The sequence below is a fragment of the Malurus melanocephalus genome, unplaced genomic scaffold (genome assembly GCF_030028575.1).
Source record: "Malurus melanocephalus ecotype Western Australia unplaced genomic scaffold, MMel_1.1 scaffold_121, whole genome shotgun sequence".
Taxonomy (NCBI): Eukaryota; Metazoa; Chordata; class Aves; order Passeriformes; family Maluridae; genus Malurus; species Malurus melanocephalus.
The window spans coordinates 791,766-809,092 of record NW_026623353.1 but is presented as its reverse complement, the minus strand read 5'-3'; the positions used below and the strand labels follow the sequence as shown (position 1 = coordinate 809,092).

The 17,327-nt window shown below is 38.2% G+C and overlaps 1 protein-coding gene across 5 annotated transcripts in view; it reads right to left on the bottom strand.

Annotated features, from left to right (window-relative positions):
- SNX25 (sorting nexin 25) overlaps nucleotides 1-17,327 on the bottom strand; it is a 94,597-nt gene that overhangs the window by 19,171 nt on the left and 58,099 nt on the right. For all 5 annotated transcript variants that reach the window (XR_008965614.1, XR_008965616.1, XR_008965617.1 and 2 more), the window contains exons 9-15: nucleotides 16,576-16,851; nucleotides 12,231-12,386; nucleotides 9,979-10,110; nucleotides 5,033-5,173; nucleotides 4,354-4,467; nucleotides 3,664-3,828; nucleotides 336-453 (exon numbers count right to left, since the gene is read on the bottom strand). Coding sequence is in view for 1 of the 5 variants with exons in the window: in XM_057370216.1 (XP_057226199.1) it covers nucleotides 336-453; nucleotides 3,664-3,828; nucleotides 4,354-4,467; nucleotides 5,033-5,173; nucleotides 9,979-10,110; nucleotides 12,231-12,386; nucleotides 16,576-16,851 (1,102 nt within the window). In the remaining 4 variants the exon portion in view is untranslated. The remainder of the gene's footprint in view (nucleotides 1-335; nucleotides 454-3,663; nucleotides 3,829-4,353; nucleotides 4,468-5,032; nucleotides 5,174-9,978; nucleotides 10,111-12,230; nucleotides 12,387-16,575; nucleotides 16,852-17,327) is intronic.

Genomic DNA, 17,327 nt, shown 5'->3' with positions numbered 1-17,327 from the left:
CCAGAGTTCATACTGTCTAACAAGTAGCCTGTTTACAAAAATGATACTACTGTCCTTTCCTCTTTTTTTCTAATTTTTTTAATGGAAAATTAGAAAGTATGAATTGCAAATGCTCTCCCCCACCAGTTACATTTTTATTGCCATTTTGTATTAGAATTCCACTTTTGAACAAAATCTCCAAAGTTATTGAACTGCTGAAGAATAGCTTTCCAACCAAACTGGCCATAGAGATTGCAAGAGTGTTCCCATTTATTGAAACAGAAAAAAATCTGAATTAAGAAGTGCCCCACAGAGCCAAGAGATTTCATTAGCAGTTGGGCAGATTTACAGCTTACTTCCTCGCAGTTCAAAAATCTCTCCAATCAGCATGAAACACGGTTCAGCAAGAGAGTCCTTCTTCCCATCCACCTCCTCTCCATAGTCCGACAGGTCACTGTCCTCTTCCGTTTCTTCCTAGGAAGAGAAGAACAACATGGGTATGCACTACAGTTTCCCATCCTTCTTCCAGAATGGATTTAGCTGCTGCCATGCTCTGGGGAAGGAGCACAGCCAGTCCTCTCAAAAAACAGTGTTAGAGCCAACAACTGCTGCTGGCAGGATCTGGCAACTAGGAATGACACTTCTGCTTGCAACCTTGCCCCAGAAAGCACCTCTCAGTGCTGCCCAGATTTTCAGGACCTACTGCCTGCATTGCGTCACTGCCACCAACTGGATAAAAGAGAAGTGATGTGGGAGTGTGTTCTTCTAAGAACCAGGTGAGAGCTGTATGCAGGAGATGGCACTCAGAGGTGTTTGTGATTGCAAAGCCTCTGTCACAACACCCACAAAAAACATCCAGGATGGCGAGCTAGCCAGCTGGAGCTGTTTGCAATGCAAGCAGCTAGGAAGATAAAGGAAAAATCTGTCTTTTGCACCGGGAGAAGCAGCTAGCTGGCTCCCCCAGAGAACAGACAGGGCCTTCACAGCTGAAGCCACTCAGTGGGATCAGGCACTAACCAATTGTCCTTGCAGTGGAAAGGGAAAGGGAACCAGCAGTGGAAAAAGGAACCAACCAGAGACAAGCACCACTAATGACAACCAGACCCAGGCAGAAAAAAAAACATTGTGATACTTTGTGATCTGAGGATATCCAAGCTCAGAGCACCAAAGGGAAAAGAGCTATTCCGAATAAACTCACAAAAGATGACTGGTTGAACCACCTCAGTCCTATTAGTACCATCTATTCAAGAGTGAGGGGCAGGCAGCAGGTTGTTTTTCAGTGTCATGAAGATTGCTTCAGGATCAGGACTACCACACCTGTCATTACTCATGGGAGCTGACACAGCCCTTTGCTTCCCTGGATCTTCCCCTGCTTGCCCATGCTCAGAGCAAAGCTAAAGAGAGGCAGACCTGACCTCCACTGGGGCTGGTGCAATGCCCCAGTCTCTGGATCAGGAACAGTCAGAATGCTGTTCAAATTTTCTTCTTCAGCCTGGTTTCCAGAGATATCAGTCATCTCTTCCTTTCATCCTCATAATTTCATCATCTAATACTGGTTTGTTTTTCTGCTGTTCAGTGAATCTCCTATCATTTAGAAATGCAACAAGAAGTGTAAATACTTAACACTATAGTGCATTTTCTATCCAGTAAGTTTACAAACCTGAAAACCTTTCTTCTACTTTATATCAACTGCATTTTTCCCCTGATTTGGTTTTGGTCTAGAGAGCTAAGAAATACATTCTAAAGCTAGCCCTGTCCAAGGAGTTGTTCAAGAAATTGCTGCAGTACCTAATCCTGAAAACAACACTCAAGAGGTAATTCTACTGCTCTAACATATATTTGATAAATGTGAGATGGGTTATAAAAGTAAAAAGAGCTCTGAGTGAGAGGATTCTCTACAAAGTCCAAAATACAAACTAAACCAGGAATTCTCAGTTACAAAAAGAACACAATTATAACAGCTATATGTGTGGTTTAAGACAACTAACTTCATTAATGACCTTGTACCAAATGATTTAACCCTGTAACTGCTTTAGAAAGTATCCAAGATGCTATCAACTGGGCAAGACCGAGCTGATCAAAAGCTCTTACTGAAAGACATGGGAGTCCATGGGAGAAACAGCAGTGCTAATCCCAGACTTCCTCACAATCCCTCTCCCTCCATTTAATTTTAATATTTTCACATTAGGACAAACATTTGACATAGTCATTCAGATGGTTCCCACCATCTGTACTCTGTTGTTTTCTCTCATGTTTAGCTTAGAAAAAGAAGGGAGAAGAGAGGGAAGACAAATGTAAAGCAGGATGTCTGCATTTGCATAGTGCCTGGCATAATGCACTCTAGCCAAAATTAAACTCCTAGTCCCAAAAGTAATAAATAGTATTAAATTTAAATTCAGTAAGAAGTAAGAAGTTATGTTCCAATTCCTCTATTGCCACACTCTGTGGGCATTTTTTGCTCTACTTTTTGTGTTTCAGGATCGGTCGCATAATTCCTTTATTTGTTCTCTTTCCTCTCACACACTCATTACAAATTCTCCTTCCTTCTCCTGTATTTCCTATTTCCTTCTACACACTTACAGATCTATGCAGTCTGGCTTTGTCTTGAGGATATTTTTCAATTAAATGGCAAAACACAAATAGCTTTACTCTTAAGTTCTTTTATGCTACTTCTACCTAACAGTCATTTTAGTGAAAATACTTTGGATTTTAGAACTCCAGTACTTCTATCAAACTGTAAAACTAGTTTCACAAACTTATTTTCTATTTATTACCCTGAAATGAGGCACATGCATTCAGCATCTGGATGCAAACACAATGTCATTTTGAAAGATATATAGAAATTTCTTATTTCTGAGATGCAAGGCCACCTTTCTCCCTATTAAAAGGCTAGAACTGTACATGTTCCCCAAACTTCAATTATCCTGCAGAAGACCCATCCACTCCAGAAAGCTACAGCATGTAAGAAATTAACTATTTAGATAGATTTTTTATAACATATAATTAAAACGGGGAATAGAAACAGCTCCTTGAATGCTGCATTATCTGAACATGAACAACACAGAATAGAGTGCCATGGAATCATGGTCAATTTAGTCAGTGAGTTATTTTAGTCACTAATCTATTATTCATTGTATTTTCATATACAATAGGTTTATTTGATACACAGTGTCTTAATAACAAATTCTCCAAGTGGTTTGCCCACATAGGCTCCTACCTGTAGTTGCAGATTCCCTCAGTAAGCCCCTACTATTTACCAATAGCTTTTTGTCAAAACTAGCTCTGCTTCAAAAGTTGTCCTGAAATTATTGAGGGTACACAGCTGTTCCTGCCAAGTGAAAATTGTTTTTACCTGCTAAAAACTCCCTGAAATATGCTTGTCCAGAACTCAAAAAGTGGAAAATCCTGCTTTAAAAAAATAAGCAATCCCACGTGAATTGCAATTTGGTTTTTTGTGATTGCTTACACATTTGCCTGTATGCATTTACCAAAAGGCAGGAAACCTATTTCATTAATAAACACGTTTTAAATTCATAGGCAGCTCTTACTTCTGACTCTTTGTTCACATACAGTAAATTACAAATGACCTTTGGAAATATTGCCTACCATTCAAATACTAATGACTCTCCCTGCTTACTTTGGATAAGTAATTAAATTTGGGAAGATTACTTTTCTACCACTTACCTCCTGATGAGAAAATAAATCACCAGGAAGTCGTTCTAGAAATGAGGAGAGTGAAAAAGATGACTTCTTTCCTTGTACATCAATAACTTTGAGGTGCTCTGGGGAAGGGCTCAAGAAGGCATAAAGTGCTTCACTCTGGCATAGTCTTTCATCGGAGAGTAATTTCTACGAAACAAAAATAATGACACATCACAACACAGCAACACAGCAATTAAATGTTCCTTGTTAAGGAAGAAGAGGTGTTGAGGCATCCAATAAAACTGATTAAGTCACGGCTCAGAGGCAGTGTGAGAAAAAAATCCCTATTTCCCAAAGATACTTTAGGAAGGTAGTTCTAAAGTAGTGGAAGTAGTAAGAATAAAGCTTTTAACCCTACAACTTTAAATTTTACAAAAAATTCTCATTTGAAAGGAATTTGTTGTGAAGAGTTTTAGCTGAAAGTGGCAATTAAATAATTCATTATTTATGATTTTGTACTGAATCAAAGTTTAAATTAACTTACCACTAGAGGAATGGTTACTATCAACCAAACTCATCTCAACTTCAGGCATTTTGGACAACTTCGACATTTATAGTGTCAAACTTTGCATCTGACCTATTTGTTCTAGGCTCTCTCAATAGCCAATAGAAAAAAACCTCTTCTCAGTTCTTCTGTTTAGATACCTGTTGGTTTTGTCTTTATTTTCTTACCTGCAGAAAGTTATTAAGCTGGTTCTTGGATTTCTCCATGAATTTCTGGTCTATGGATTTGAAGGGCAGCTTGCTGAGAGAAGGCAACTGAACTTTCTTTAATGATGGAAAACACTGTGTTAGAGAAAGGAGAACTCAATTAACATCCATGCAGAGAAAAATACAGGTGGTTCAGAATGGAAATGAAGAGACTCTTTTGTACTCTCATCTCCCTTCCACATTCCTCTCAAGAAAACACTTTCCCTTTCCCACTATGAGCTGACAAATCTAAATCCTTTTCCTTTACACCACTGTGTTCTCTTATCCCTTATCACACAGAAAGGTTAAAGCACTGTAAAAAACCCCCGAACCTTCTCTCTCCCCAAAAGCTGTCATTTCTAATATTTCCCTGGAAGCCAGACACGAAATCTAGTTCTTACAACAGCATCTTGGCATGACAGTGCAGAGTATATACCATTTTGACATGGGATTGGTCCAGTAAAACATCATTAAGGGGAAAAAATAATTATAAACAAGTTTTATAAGCATCTGTCAGAGACCAGAAACATGCAAATAGAAATCTAGCTCTAAAAGGCTAAAAGCCAAAAGGTTGGCATTAAAACTGGCAGCATAAATTTTTTATCATTCTGACAAATGTTAGCAATTTGTATCTTCTCCCTCCCATAGCCAGGATTCGTACCTCACTGAGTTTGCGGTGCAGGTTCTGAAACTCACTGAGCTTCCTGGGAACAGTCCAGTTCTTAGTTTCAGCTCCACCAACATCTTGTAAACTCACCATGACAGAGTAACAGGGCACTTGTTCTCCATTCTCTTCTAAAACCTAGTGGGGAAAAAAAGTCAGATAAGGTAATCTTAGTTGCAAGTAAACAGTGGAACATTTGAGCTGCCAGATGACTGCTTGCAAACTCAATCATCAGTCCCACGCTTCTCTTGAGATTTGAAAGCTCCATATGGAGCAATGCCCTTAATGAACTAACCTTCACCCAAAATGCAGTGCCAGTCCTGAATCAGTCCTCCAGCTAACCACTATTACACACCTTACAGTTTTACAGTGCTGTCTACCAGCAATCAAATCTCCATGACATGTCTTCTTCAAAGAGCTGAGGGTATTTTTTTTGTTTTTAAGATACTACCATATAGCTTTCCAATTCCTCCTTACTACCCCATCTCTCCTCTCTGCATTTACCTGAGTGTTTTCCCTTTATTCCCACCCTCCCTTCCCAGTGCTCCTGCTGAGGCTAACCCACACACCAGGCACAGCAGCTCTACAGCTGGGCCCTGCGACAGCTGCTGCTGTCTCAGAGTCATTTCTCTGCTCTCTTGAGCTGTTCTGCTTGCACAGTTTGTGGTATCCATGCATTATCTATTTCTGAGGGACTCACAACTTCACAGAAATACAAATGTATCAAACTGCAACCCCCAGCCAGAGGAACAAGAAGCAATTAATTACATTGCGCAAATGGAAAACTACAGCAAAGTTAAATGATTTTTCTTGAGACAGTGGCAGCACACTATTTCTTAATTTGATATAAGAACTGATATAGTAATTTCATCCTTATGTCCTATTAGTAACAGATTTTTTTTTTACTTACTTTGAGGAGACATCTAAATTGATTACAAAAAGCAAATAAGGGAAATGCATAAAATATTCTAGAATGCTTGTCTTTTTTATACATGCAAATAACAAAAAGGTAATTATAAAATACTACTCCCAATCTTTTTGAGCAAAGTTATATCTTTAAAGCTTTTTTTTTAAAGAATATTTAACTAATCTAATTAGGATAAGAATAAATTTTAAAAATCATATAATAATGACATTTTCTGAGAAGCCTCTAGAGGTCTGACAACACAATGCTATTGAATAATTTGACAAGCAACAACATCACCATTGTAAAAGCCATTTGGCTGAAATGTATTTTTAAGCTATTCAGAGCGATACATTGAGAATATTCCCTGAGATGCATTCCTCATAAAGCTTCACATGGACCACTGGGAAGCCAAGTCTGAGGCCCAGATTTCACATATCTCTGTCAAAAAGCTGCAGCAGCACTTGGACGGAATACAAAGCACCATGAATGAATGCCTGAAAATGTGCCTGGTTCTCAGCAGCTATTTGGAGAAGTGCCTATCTCCTGCCAGACTACTGCAAAAATAGATGCTTGAACAGCCTCCAAGATGCAGGTCAGAGAGACATGGTGCAGAAGAACTGGGATCATCTGGGGCAGTCCCTGCCCTGTCTACCCTGAGCTAGGTTGGATTTTTGTTTGTAGGTGACTCACAAACACTTCCTGGCTGTCATTTTTGAATACAGCAATTGCTGATTTGAGTCATGCCTATGATTCTCTATTCTGAGAACAGAGAATTCTGAATTTGTTCCCAGGGCAAGGATTTGCATGTGTAGGGTCCTGTGAACTGTAATTGCCAGGAGAGAGTCATCCCTCTGAAAGTACATTCTTAAAATGGGAGGACTTAGTATTCCTGCTTCAAGATAGGTTGTATGTGCAAAATCATCTAAATTCCAACTACTAGATATAGACACATTATACCTTGTTTTTACAAGTACCCTCAGATACTGTCATATAAATATGGAAAATGTCCAGGAGCTTCTTAAGAATGCAAAATTTTTTATCAGCTTATGTGCTTGTGAACTTGTTTTTCCAAATTAATAAGTCAATTGGAAAAGAGAAATATGGAACATTGGGAGGTCTTCTAAACCAGATCTAGTCCTCTGCTGTTAACAGGCACCATCCCATACAACTGCTATAATGAATTAATTCAAAAGAGAGAGCCCTATTCCTCTGATTCTCCCTTTTCCTAAGTTAAGCAACGAAATTGCTTTCAGAACCACTTCTCATGGGAGAAGTTCCTCCTTCAAATCCACCCTTCTCAAGGGACACAGCTCAGCACCTGCAAAGTGACTGTAACACTTCCCCATCTCAAATGGAAACTCCCCTCTATGTATTCAAGGCTTGCATTCACCCTTGCAGACCTGCAGCTCACTCACATATGACCAGCTCAGCTGCTGCTATCAGCCAGAAGGTGCTCCAAGGGTCAGAGCCAAAGCCCAGAGCTCCTTCTGAGCACCAAACCTTGCATGCCACACTGGGAGACTTCAGTGCCCTTCCAATACTACTCTCCAAAAATCATCCAGCATTTTCACAGCCTTCCTAACCCTCTTCTAGCCCTGGTTTCAGGTGCTGCCTGTACAGTGCTGAGTAGATGGGGAAAATCACTTCTGTGTTCCTGCTGGCCACACTATTTCTGATACAGGCCAGGACCCCACTGGCCTCCTTGGCCACCTGGGCACACCACACTCCTGGCTTGTGTTCAGGTGGCTGTCAACCAACACCCCCAAGTCCTTGTCCACTGGGCAGCTTTAGAGCCACCTCTTGCCCAGGTGTGTAGTGTGGTAACCATAAAAGACATGCAATTTTTTTCACCTTATTCAATTTCTTATGAAAGCAATAGATTTTTTTAAAAGGTGTTATTCTCTGAGACAGTCTTCCTTTGGACAAGGGACACAGAATGTCTGCTACAATATTAAATTACAAAAACCATTAAAGCAAGCAGAGCAAGTTAGGTTATTAAGCTCTAAGTTTTATGCCTTAATGGGGAAGAGACTCACAGAATTACACAAGTTGGTATCATAGGCCCCCTCATTCTGCATGTTCCTATTGTATTTTTCAACCTCTACTAGTCAGCCAAAACACTGAGTCTCCAAAATAAGTTTTATCAGAAATACCAGCTTTCAAAAGACACCTGTAGATTACACCATTTACAGGGTTTTTTTAAAAGATATATATTTCACACACATAGAGCTAGTATATTTAGATGACTCGAAACTATAAAGACTGAAAGATTCAAGATAAGAGATTACAAACAAGACCTTGGACATGTTTCTTTTCAAGACTCAAGTAAATAGATTTTGATGCATTCTCTGTTAACTGATTTAGTAGATCAGTTTAAAAAGTCAATAACTGGCTATTACACTTTCAGTACAAGACCTATAGCAAAATTTACTTTTACTAAGCTTTTCTGCAAAACAATAGGGCAAAGGTTTTCTCTCTCTAAAAACACAGAGATATATTCTGGGATTAGCCACAATGCATTTTGCAGGAAAAACCACAATGTTATCTACTCATGCCCCCTGAAATCATCAGCTGCAGCTAGAATATTCCCAAGCAATAAAATAACATCAATAACTATAACATCCATGTTTTCTCCAGCCTATCCTTTGAAGCATGGAGCTGCAAACAGCACAGTTAATGAAACCTTACTTTTAATTTACTTTTAAAAGTAAATTTAATTTACCTAATCCAGTACTACTTATAAGTTACAACTACGGCAGAAAGTAATTAGAAGCCTCTTCCAATCTCCCTGCAGTGCAGCCAAGCCACCTTCTCCTCTGGCAGTGGGGGAGATGCTGGGCAGTTGCATATGGTTACATACACAGAAACCTCCCATTCTGGAGTTTTGTTGCACACAGCATTTACCAGATTTTAAAACCAGGCTTCAAAAGCTGCAAGTAACTCTTGGAAGACAACTTAAGAACATTTCAGTTCTCAACAGTGTCACCTGCAAATGGCATTAAAACAAAACCAAACCCAGATGTTTGCACATGGGGAATTTGGTTTTAAAAATGGCACCTTACATTTTTTGACCTGCTGGATTTATTTCTTCTTTTACAAACAATTACTGTTTTACAAACTGTTGACAGATCTATTACTGGTTTACAAGAGCTTAAGACACAACCAGATAAACTCCACAGCACACACTTTTTCCTCCAACAAAGAGTTACCTCAAGAAAATTACTTATATTCATTTCAGGAACATTTTCTGAATGGCAGAGGAAGGCAAGCAGTAGAGGCCCAATTAATCTTTAATTCTTTTCAGTGATACTGTCAAGAAGAAGATTGCTTATGTACATCAGCCTACACTTACTACATACCAGCATACACTGAGTTCCTTTCATGGTAAGTGTTAATAGAGAGCCAGGAAATGGTAATACTTCTTCCTTTCATTACAATTTCTTTACATTCATTTTACAGTTGTCTGCCTATGTCCAAATGGAACAGCAGAACAAGACCAAAAAANAAAAAAAAAAAACCAAAAAAACCCCCCAAACCAAAAACAAAAAAAAACCCCCAAACTTCATAAGGCATTTTTTTTCTGGGTATTCAAGTCCCTTGAAACTGTACAGTCATAAAATACAACAATGCAAAACACAAAAAGTGTAAATACTGTATCTTTGAGACATAGCAAAGACACAATTGCACCCAAGTGCAATAGTATGGTAATATAGGAAGAGACAGCTCTCATGAAAAACAGTGCCCCTAAGATAGTAAATTACCCAGTGCCAAAGCTGGTACATGGTAATAAATGTTTATAACTAATGCAGGTAATGTTTACAACTTCATTACAATGGTGTCTGAGGAGTAGAAACTCTGTGTATGAATCATAGCAGCCACTGGGGAAATAGGATCTCAGAAGAGGCATGGGTTCCTTCACCCACAAGTAAATATTAAGTGTAAACAAGTATAAGGAAAGGATCTACACATTTTCCTTCTGCTTCTCATGCAAATTTGAATAGACCGAGAAGACAAAAAGGCATAAAAAATCCCATACCTCGCCTGAAACAATAAAGGCTTTCCACATGCCAAGATTCTCACACCACCAGTCTGTTCTTGCAATGTGCAGCTGAAGGTCGCTGTGCTCTCTCTCCATCAGAGTAATTTCATCCTTCAGCTTAGAAACAATCTGCAAAGAAAAGTTTATTCATGACAATTGATAGGAACAAGCTTGTAAAACACAGTTATGTCTTTAAGAGACATCGTTCAGAAAGAAGAAAAGGTACAAAAGCAGGGGAATAACAATCCATGTGGGGAAAAAAAAGTCACCAATGTGGGACCTGATGATGCCTCATAAACTTCTAGAGCACAAAGCAATCTTAAAGGTCAACCCTCACACTAAAATAAAATACGAGTTAGAAGTATACACTACTGTCATACTGTGAATGTGAAAGACACTAAAGATAGGGTTATATATTACACACACTTATGCTTTATAAGAACTTGAAATGGCCATTAATTAAATATGCCTTACTGAAGACATCATTTTTATCATTTGCAGGCACATATCATGTGACCAATGAACCTGGGAATAGATTTCAGTTCTAGGAATTTAGCTATGTTAGAAATCACTCAGAAAGTTACCACTTATTTCATTTTAGTTTTAAAAAGGCAAGGGTTTATTATCGTGGAAAGCACAATTAATTAAATTTAATTAAATTTAAAAAAAAAGTTTTCATCAAGACATAATTCACCATCATAATCTCATAAAGAAGCGTATCTCCTCACACATGCAAAAATTAAAAGTAGTCAAACATCCTGCCAGAAAATAATATGACAAGAAAAGATGGAAGTATACAATACCTAAGACATGACATTAGAAACATGGCAAAAGCAGCTAACACGTTTTTATTTTTAAATGTGATATATCACATAGTTAAATATATCAGTTTTATCATTTGCACCATAAGTGATATGTTCTGCAGAGCTACAGGAATTCTATCTTGTTCAGAACTTTGGTCTCTTGTCAGATGTGAAATATTATCTACACCACAGCTACATAACAATTTTCTATCCAATACCTAACCTTCAGAATAACTTTGTATTTTACTTTATTTATTATCAGTGTAGAGACTTCTCTACAATCATCTTACATTGACTCCTGTGGCATCCAGGAACATTCAATAAATACAGAAGAATTGGTAGGACTTCATCATAAGTAAATAGCTGTTACATTTACAAACCAAATACTGAGACTTTACAATAATACTGGATCCATTTTCCTATTCTGTTTCAAAGATGTATATATGCTCCAAGACAAATAATATTTTAGAAATAAAAACATACAGAGAAAAACACACTTCTTTATTAGAGGTACAATCCCTGCCTCCCCTAGAACCTAAGTATAGAAAGAATATAGCTATTATAGTTTCAAGAATGCAAAGGGAACATAGAACATCTATGTGAAGGGAGCAATATATAAAGGTTTAGTTAAATAGAATCACAGAAGGGCTTGGTTTAGAAGCGGAACACCCCAGAACAGCTGCAAACATTTTCAGTTATCTGCAGTACTCTCTGGCAGAAGGAAGATGTGGAAGGGACAGAGGGAAGGAAGCTAACCAGGGTGGCCTCAGACTCTAGTGTCCACATCTTCCTCCTAGAGGTAGCTATCCTCAGAGCTGGGGTGGCAGAAAATGAGTAGGGAGTCAACTTCTACTCAGACCAGCATCTTAGCACTCAGCCCGAGTGAAGGAACCAAAGAAAAAGCAGCCAGGTTGTGAGATTTTTTTGGTCGGTTGGTTTTAACCCTAGTCCAGAAATCTAATTTCATATCCCTTAGAGTTTTTCGTTTGATGACAGTGTGCCGTGCCCATCAGAGCCAGCAGAGGGCACAGGAGGAGACCAGCACATCCCTCCGGGCAGAGCGGCAGGAGCGCCGGGACAGGGACACCCCGGGACAGGGACACGGGATGCCCGGGGAGTTACACGGACACGGCGGGGCAGAGAGGCAAGGAACCAACACCCTTTGCCACCGACAGAGAAACGAGACCATGGGAGAGGGATTGTTGTTCCGTGGCCAACAAGGCAATGTATATCACATTAGCAATTTTAATTACAATAGATTTAAAACACAGGAAAAACCCAAGTAAAACTAAATTCTGATTTCATCCTCTATTTAACAAATTGACTGAAATAGCCATCTGACCCATCCAAAATGTGACAACTGGATATTACACAAACATACACATATCCAAATTAAAAAAAAAAAAAAAATCAAACAAAAGAACCGAAGATACTAAAGGAACATACCTTTTTGTCGGGTTTTGGTGAATTACAAATGGAATTTAGAGCCTGTTTCTTATACTCAAGCTTGTCATTTAGCTGGCGAAGTTTATTTACAGCATAACTGGCCTGTTCATTAATTCTTGTGCTGCATTCTTCAGTAGCTTCTTCACAGCCTTGGCTCTAGGAATAGAAGATGGGGTAATTGCAACATTAATATGAAAAAAGAGACAGCTATTCATAGAATGATAGAGTGGTTTGGGCTGGAAGGGACCTGAAAGATCATGTAGTTCCAGTCCCACTGCCATGGGCATGGACACTTTCCACTAAACCACACTGCTCGGAACCCTGTCCAGCCTGGCTTTGAACACTGCCAGGGATGGGGCAGGAGGTGGCTATTGTTTCTTCCATAAGCTTTTTATGTATAAGAACACTTCTCAAAATTGATGAAAATGTAGGTATAACAGATAGTCCAACCATCAGATTCACCATGAAACGTCAGTCTGAAACATCATTGTAGAAAAACAAACCAAAACCAAAAACCCCAATAGACAAAGCCTCATTACTATTTCTACTACAGTTCTTTGGCAACTCTTGTCGATTGTGTAAAATGACCTTCAAGCTAAGGCTTTAGTATAAATGAGAGGTAGAATTGAACTTTTTTTTAAAAGCAACAACAGCTTAGTAGTCATGATCAATATTCAGAGACAGATAGAAAAGCAAATACTTAGCTCTGAGCTGAAAGATAATGAGGATGGGGCAGTGGGGAACAAAACCAAAAAACACCCACATTTCTAACAAACAGTCCTGCCTCCCACAGACTTTCCCAAAACAGATTTGTCATCCTACAGAAAAACCTAAACACAGTTCTTTAGCTTTTTACACAGATTTTACTGCTGTTTTTAGAAGTGTTAATAAAAATGTGTTAAAAGCACATATGCCTTACCATAAATTCATAAATCATTTTCATATATTCATTCAGACAAATCAATAGCTTTTCCATCTTGTGTACTACAGGCATGCAAAAAATAGAAAACTTCACACCTTTCAGTGACATTCTCTTTAACATCTTCTGACATGTAGCTTAACCTCCCCTTTTTCTTACTGTACTTCCCCAAATAGTCATGAAGACCTTCAGTTCTAGCAAACACAGCACCCAATCTTTATTGTTGCCATGTTCAAAGATCTTTGAGGTCTGTTTGTGACTGAGTATATCTAAATTTATCTGTGGGAAGCTGAATCTATTCTCATGAACGGGGGTTTCATGTTACTTAATGATATTCCAACTAAGTAAGCTGTATCCTCATATAATGAAAGAAAAGCTAACAGAAGGAGCTCTCATACTCTTCTAAATTCCATGAGTTTTAGAGAGACAATTCTATTGTAAATTCCATAGTATCTTCTACCTTATATCTTACTAAAGGAAGTCAGAAGAGATAACAGTAGCAACAATAATTAATCTCCTTAGCATGATCCTCATAAATATAATGCAGAAGTCAAGAGTTCTAGGCTAAGAAATCCATGCCCTTTTCAAGCACTGAATTTGCCTGCTATGTGGCTGAGTGAAAAAAAATTAGCTCTATCCTCTGTCCTTTCTTCCATCTGTTCTGCATGGGCTGTAAAATCCTAGGGTCAGAAACTGCATGCATACATGCATGCAGACCTGACCTCAGAACATTGTCTTCTTCCTGGCACTACAATAATACAAATAATAATATTAACAATATTGGGTATTATTTAAAATTATACTGTAAATAACCATTTAAAAAAACCCCAAATCTTACATTTGTTGGGAAGCACATCAATAAAGAGGAATCAAAAATGCTGTTTTTAACACAGAAGAATTAAAAGACTTTTCATATAAAGTGCTAGAAATCAAAGAATTATAAATTAGTGAGGTTGTGTTCCCAGAGATAGGCTACATGACTTCTGTCATTAACTGTTCAGACATTTAAAGCAAAACCCACTGCTGAATCACTAGGTTTATCACAAAAATGACAGAATTACAAGATCAAGTCACCTCTATTCAAAATATCATATTTATCAATTAAACAACCAATTCAGTCAAAGCTGAGATCATAAGATGTTGGGCTGTTTTCCCCTGATTGCTAAACTGATAATGGCTTCCATTTCTGTGAGTGACGTCAGTCTTATTTTAGTGATCTGACACACAGAGCACCAATGCAACCACCAGACCCTCTCCTCAAAGAGCTGGGTGCAAGCACTGCCTGCTTCTCTATTGCTACTTGTGATGTTTGTCCAAGTAGAAATACTTGGAAGTTTGTGGTGGTTTGTGGAGGCTTGTTCCAGAAACAGAAAGCGGTAATAGGCTGGGAAGAAGAAAGAGCTTGTTCCACTTGCAGTAGAACCAGCAGTCTGGCCTCTTTGTGATTCCTATTTTGTGACTTAATTTTTTCCCTTTTAATCAGGGCTCATCCTTTTGTCCTCACCTCCATGAATGCACAAGGTAACATTTTACCTATCCAGCTACAGCAATGAAATTTATAGAAAATTAATGCAGGTGATGCCCATAGTGCCCCAGGAAGTGAGGACATAGACCCAAACCCTAAAACAAACCAAAATCAATCGGTATTTGCTAACAATATGTATCCCTCCAGAAACATCTGATTTCTGAGCTACTGTTTCCTATACATGGGGAGGAAAAACCACAAGCCCATTAGCCAGTAGTGCCTTTTCAGCAACATTTGAAAGAACATTGGAAGCTTCGGAAAGAATTTCTTACAATTTGTTTTCACCTCGAAGACCCTAAAGCATGGCCCAGCACCATTAGAACTTCTCTATTCAAGGGAAACTCCAGTCATATATACACCTTATACTTAATTTGTTAAAAATGAAAAAAAAAAAACCCAACAAAAACTACCTTGAATGCTATAAGCAGACTTGGCAATATATTAGTCTTTAAGGTTTCAAGGCTTTCAGATACTTCAAATCTGGCAGTATGTATCCAAGGACTCAGAGGATGATGCTGATGTCAAAAATCTGATTTTTTGGCAGCTACAGTAGATGTTATCTGACAGAGAACAGCTATTCCTAAAGTTTGTGTCAGTTTTCTTAGAGAAGTGGTTACCTATGTTAGACTAAGAATAAAGCATATGAAGAGACTAGAAAGCACAACATTTAATGCTTTAGGAAGTGCTGGACAAAACTGTTAAGAGCCACTTCACAAGGTCTCAATGATTGCAAGCACAAGGACACAAAGTCTTTGAAGTTCTTACTACCCCCAGCACACAGCAGAGTTAGCAGTGAGAACACCAGAAAACACATCTTGAATATTTTATCAAGGAAAAGAACACAGGGAAAAGCAAACACTGAAAAGATTCAGCAAGCTCTAAAAGCACACATTGGAAGTAATTTACTCATAGCAGTTCATCTCTGCATATTTCCTCATGTGCAGACTATGAAGACTAGACCAGCTCACCTACAGATACTAGAGTAATTTAAGCAATAAATACAGGAGCCTTAGGCTCTGCAAAAATTTCTTCTAAACAGTAGAATATAGATCAGCACTTCTGGATCCTGCTTATTTGTTTATTTAGATCAAGTTTTAGACCATCTGTTATATTTCTTTGAGTTCTGAGCAAGTTCATGTGTAAAATTAAGACATCCATGCTGATCTGAACCAGCAGCCAGACTGAAAGAGGCACTCAGTAGTCTGAGATGTGCTCTCGTCAAAATGTCCTTGGATAGACACAACACGAGTTCCCCCAACATGACTGACTTAGACAACACATGGATAAAACCTGCCCCAAGAAGAGTTGCCATTGGCTTATTGCTTATGACATTTCAAATGCTCTGTGTTAGTATTTAGAATTCTTGTGCTAGATTTATCTTCCAACATGGCCTTTAATTTATTCAACTAATTAATACAAAGCTAAGATTATATTTTAGATTGCTTTTTTTTTTTTCTATTTTGCTTTTCTTTTTCTCTTTTAACTTTTAATACCTATTTAGTACCTAGGAAATGCATGGGAGACAGGGACAAAATGTCAGGGCAGAAACCTACTGCTGTTTCAGCGAGAATTTTTTCACCAAAAAGCAGAGCACCTGAGCTCATGTGAAGTATGTTTTGCATTCTCTGTTCCTAAGGAGCAAAATGAAAGGTGTGAAATACAAAAGGCTTCGGAATCTGAAATACCTACTTTAATTAATTTAAATAGTCTGTCATTTTGTACCATTTTATCTCAAAGAGCAAACATGCAAGTTTTACCAGGTGAAATTACAAGAGTGATGATATTTACAAATAAATGAGAAAAAAAGAAGAATAGTCCAAAGCTGCTACTACATACTTTTCTCAGGACAGTCTCTCAGATCACTTTAACTAACAGTGAAAGAAATTGTTTGTGTCACTCACCACTTCATCTTTGTCCTCAGGAGTAAGCTGAGCAGAACTTCTTTCTTCCTCCTTTTTGACTGATCTCTCATACAAATCACTGACAATGAATGAGGGGTAGTATCTGTCCTTTAGAGTTTCGTAAACATCTGCCTGAATTCTGTAGAATACTTCAATGCCTTTATTTCCCACAAGACTTTGCTGTATTTCCTTATAAAGGGATTTTTCCACAGGTATTTCTCTGCTTTCCACAAAAAAATTCTGATAAATTTCACTCACCAGTTGAGGTATTTCAGCCTAGGAAGCAAGGAAGTGGGAGGAAGAAAAGAATAATGAAAAAAATATTGAAAATATCAGGATGACTCAGGACCCAGGTGCATAAATTGAAGGATAATCAAGCTAATTTCCTATCCAAATGTATGAGAACACATCTGTGAACCTCTTATTGAGATCAAGCATGCTTCCTGCCTGTGCACCTCTGCTAAGCAATCCATTTTACAAGTTAAGTATTGATATTTGTCAAGTGAAGAAACAGCTGTGCTCTAAAATTGCCAGAGCTTCACACTCACTGCTTTTAAATCTGCATTCCAAAAGCTGGTATTAAAAGGAAGAAAAGTGCTAGAGCAACACCGTGGTCACCATTTTAAGTTCAGATTGTAAAGCTCAGCTCTATCAGTTCTCCTGCCATCTGCTGAATAGAATCAAATCACTTTATATATGATTATAATTGATTTGCAGGGGCAAAAGAGAGAAACAAAAAACAAAAAAAAAAA